The following is a 3,921-nucleotide window of genomic DNA, read 5'->3' on the forward strand; positions in this document are numbered from 1 at the left end:
ACATGATCCTACCCCCAGGCCCTTCATCATATGTCGTAAACTAAAGGACTGCACTTTTTTGTTAATGCACTTTTTTGTTAATGCTACACTGCATACTTGAACTATAGTCAATTCCTCATATGTAATCAGATTACTATGGCTATTAAAGTGAATCTGAATTAGAATAATTTTGCTGTGTGTCAAAGCTCCTTGAATCTAATATCCATCTCAACCCCCAAATCTCCTTCAGAAATTGTATTTGAAGATCAAGTGGGAGCAATGATTGATTAATTAAGAGATATTATATTATATTATATTATATTTTCTATATCTTCATTATAATTATCAAAACTACCAGCCAGATCAAAACTGACTCATTTGGGCTGAGGTCTGGAGAATGCCACACCATGCACACTAGTCTAGTCTAGAGTTGTCTGATAGTTTGTATGATCGGTGCAGCCTCCATTGCGAGGGGGGACATGAGCTGGTGTTGAGTTGATTGTCATGTTGTCATGCACTGTCTGCAGCCACAGCACTGGATCATGTGATGGAGGAATCTGACACCGCAGGCTTTAAAAAACCACATCTGGATGTGGAGCGTCAGTTCACACCAACACCTGTCCCCGCATTGCCAGGACGCACGCATCCACCAGGACGCACCCAAGAGGACGCGCCGCATTGGCACGCACCTCCAGGACGCACCCGGGTTTTTTTTTTTTGCCTTTCCCCGCGCCGATCACCCAGCCTCCGGGATCCAGTCAGTCAGCCAGCCAGTCAGCTCGGTGCGGGTCACTGCGGGCTGCCTGCTGCCGGGATATCGGCGACTTTTAAACAACAATGAGGAGGACTGACACGGGGATTGCGCCACTATGCCGCGGGATATAGCAACACAGAGATCCATAGAGAAGACCCAGGTGTCTGTGGATTACTATCGCACAATCATACTACCGACGTGTGGCTCTTTACACGCACGTCCATGATCGGCAGGGTGGTTAAACTCGGCAAAGGTAAGTCTGTTGATACCATAATTGTCCAAACGTGCCATCGAAGCACATGGCCTTATTTCATTCTCACTGGGAAAGTTTATGAAGTCCGTCAACCCCACTATCAGAAATGCTTGCAGTAAATTATAGGAAGCTGTCAATCCTCCAGACATAGTCCTTTGACTTTCATTATTTTATGTCATGTATGTAGCTATAGGCCGTGTAGCATATGGAAACCACATAGCCTGTAGCAAACTATTTTAAGGAAATTCAGGCTATTAAAATAAAAAATCAATTTTCATAGGCTATAGTAGGCCTACACTTGGTAGAAATACATTTGATTGGAGTTTATTTCAATATAATCTCAGGGTCTGTGATTTAAAGGTATATTTTGAAATATGAACTTGTCCAAATAAATATACACTGAATGTAGAAAATATTGGGGATATATTGCTGATATGAGCCCTTTGTGCACAATCCACATTTCCCACACCTTAAAAATCCTTCTGTAACTAGGCTACATCATCTTTGTGATGGTGGGAAATGGATAAGAGGTAGCCTAATGGCTTTTAATCTGCAAGAGTCCCCAATATTTTCTATACATTCTGAGTATATTTATTTTGAAATATACCCTGTGGTGTGAATGCCCTTATAAGGCTTTCTCTCCCCCCCCCCCCCCCCCCCTTTGACATGGGATAACTCCAGTTGGTTATGTCAGGGAACTAAAAAAACATTTTTATGGCATATAAGTTGTTGGAATAAATTGTGCTGATAGAAATAAATTAAAGATTAGCTAATAATAATGTATATGGTGATAAATAGACTGATATTTCTTTCCCCAACTCTAGCTCCTAACTTTTAATATGGTGATCATTCTTAGAATTGCTTCAGTTGTTTTAAGGCTATTGAAATGACTTCATTAAATCAGCAGATTGCCTTCATGCTGCTGAATGTCAAGTTTGTTCTTGCTATTCAAATGAGATGAATCAAGTTTCCTCCTCCTCTGAAAGCATCACATCTACTCTAGATGAAGTGAGCAGCGCACCTCCAGACGCTGTTTTAAGTGACTTTTTATCTTAGAAAACCTGCTTCTCCCTTCTTCTTCTCTGCAACTTCCAGCATGCAGAGGCTTCTTCTCGCTGTTATCCAAGGAGGGCGACAAAGCTCTGCCACCTGGCTTTCCTTTTCCTTTCTCTCCTGTTCGTATGAGAATCAACACATAAATAGCAAATGAAGTCTGTGCCAAGCTGCTCAAAATTCAAATCTGAAGAATTGGAAGTTCAAAATCAGTTTGGGACAAGATTACACTACTGACTTGTTGCATGTCCAATTGTCTATGCATTTCATTGAGAGAATACTTAGCAGCTCTCCTGTGTTGTTTGGAGACCCAGAATCACCTTCATACTGCTTTTACTTAATCCTGTAGATCTTTAGTTTCACCGGATCTCATACACAAATGAGATCCGGAAATCGGTGCAGTGCACCGGTAGATTCCCTGTCTGCCAACACGAGGGTTGCAGGTTCGAGCCCCCGTGTCCGGCTTGGTCAGGAATCCATACAGGCACAATTGGCCATGTCTGCGGGTGGGAAGTCGGATTAAAGGTATGTGTCCTGGTCTTCTGCACTAGTGCCTCCTCTGGTCGGTCTGGGCGCCTGTTCGCGGGGGAGGGGAACTGGGGGGGAATATCGTGATCCTCCCACGTGCTACGTCCTCCCGCTGAATCTCCTCACTGTCAGGTGAAAAAATCGGCTGGCTACTGCACATGTATCAGAGGAAGCATGTCTACAACTCTCCCCCAGACCGGCAGAGGGGGTGGAGCAACGACCGGGACAGCAAGGGGAGTTGGCCAAGTCCAATTGAGGAGAAAATGCGGGGGGGATCTGGGGAAAAAAAAAAAAAAAATCTCCCTCCTTGTGGCAAATGTAGGAGACCTGCTGGTGTTATTGTAAACCCTCCAGACCCCAGCAGGATTCATGTGGTACTTGTTGGGGGCAGTGACTGCAAGGTGGCATGAGGAAGAGTAATGGGCTGCTTTATTGCACCCAGTGCTAATGACCAGCAGGGACTTTGTGTGGGGGTCAGAGCTCTGCAGGGCCTCGTTCAGACAGCAGGGACTTTGTGTGAGGGGTCAGAGCTCTGCAGACAGCTTAATACTCACACAGCCACAACATTTGTCTGATATGCTGCTTTTACAGTCACGTTCTACACAGCCAGAGGGGTCAGCAGTAGCAAAGGTCATCACTAGCAAAGGTGTTTGTGAATCCTTAAGGCCTTTATTATCCTTTTAAAGAAGTTGAGAGCGTAAGAAGACGAGACGATAATACAGTGCTAACTTAACGTAAGGAGAAGGCTTTTTATTTTTGTGGAGGAAACTAACTTTTAAATGGATTTTGGGTGTGAGTTTTGCTGACTGCAACTTTGCAGATAGCGGTACTGTAATGTGATAACATCCCATCATAACATTAACTGGCAATCACTTCATACAGTAAGGGATAAAATAACAAACTTGAATGATAATGCAATACTGACGAATGATGTAGTAACTTGAAGAAAGAAAAATAAAACAATGCCTAATTACTAGTGAATGTTGTTATTACATCATAAGTGAAAAATATTTTACACCCACTATGAAGTAATAGTTTTGGAATTTATTACATTTCATTGATGAGAGACTAGAAGGAAAGTACAATAAACTTGAATGATGCAACAAACAACACTTAGATTTGGCGTATGACTCCATGGTATGATGACGCTCCTCTGAGACGTGAGGAGGACGTCAGTGATTTATAGGATAGAGAATCCCCCATAGGGAATTCTACAGGAGTCATGACATTGGTGGTGTTCAGGGGAGGAGGTGGGGCGAAGCAAATGCTATGGTGAGACCATCACTGAGGGGAGACACACAAGGTGTTACAACATTCTAAAATATGAGGGAACTGATATAGAACTCCAGTTAGG

The 3,921-nt window shown here is 43.3% G+C and overlaps 1 protein-coding gene across 1 annotated transcript in view; it reads left to right on the plus strand.

Moving 5' to 3' along the window:
- Window positions 1–955: 955 nt before the first annotated feature.
- Window positions 956–3,921, plus strand: part of artn (artemin) — a gene marked incomplete at both ends in the record, with an annotated part of 28,282 nt that continues 25,316 nt past the window's right edge. Inside the window, one exon of the mRNA XM_083647380.1 lies at window positions 956–986. Within this exon, the coding sequence (XP_083503506.1) occupies window positions 956–986 (31 nt within the window). The remainder of the gene's footprint in view (window positions 987–3,921) is intronic.

The sequence above is a fragment of the Poromitra crassiceps genome, assembly GCF_964638095.1.
Source record: "Poromitra crassiceps genome assembly, chromosome: 12".
Taxonomy (NCBI): domain Eukaryota; kingdom Metazoa; phylum Chordata; class Actinopteri; order Beryciformes; family Melamphaidae; genus Poromitra; species Poromitra crassiceps.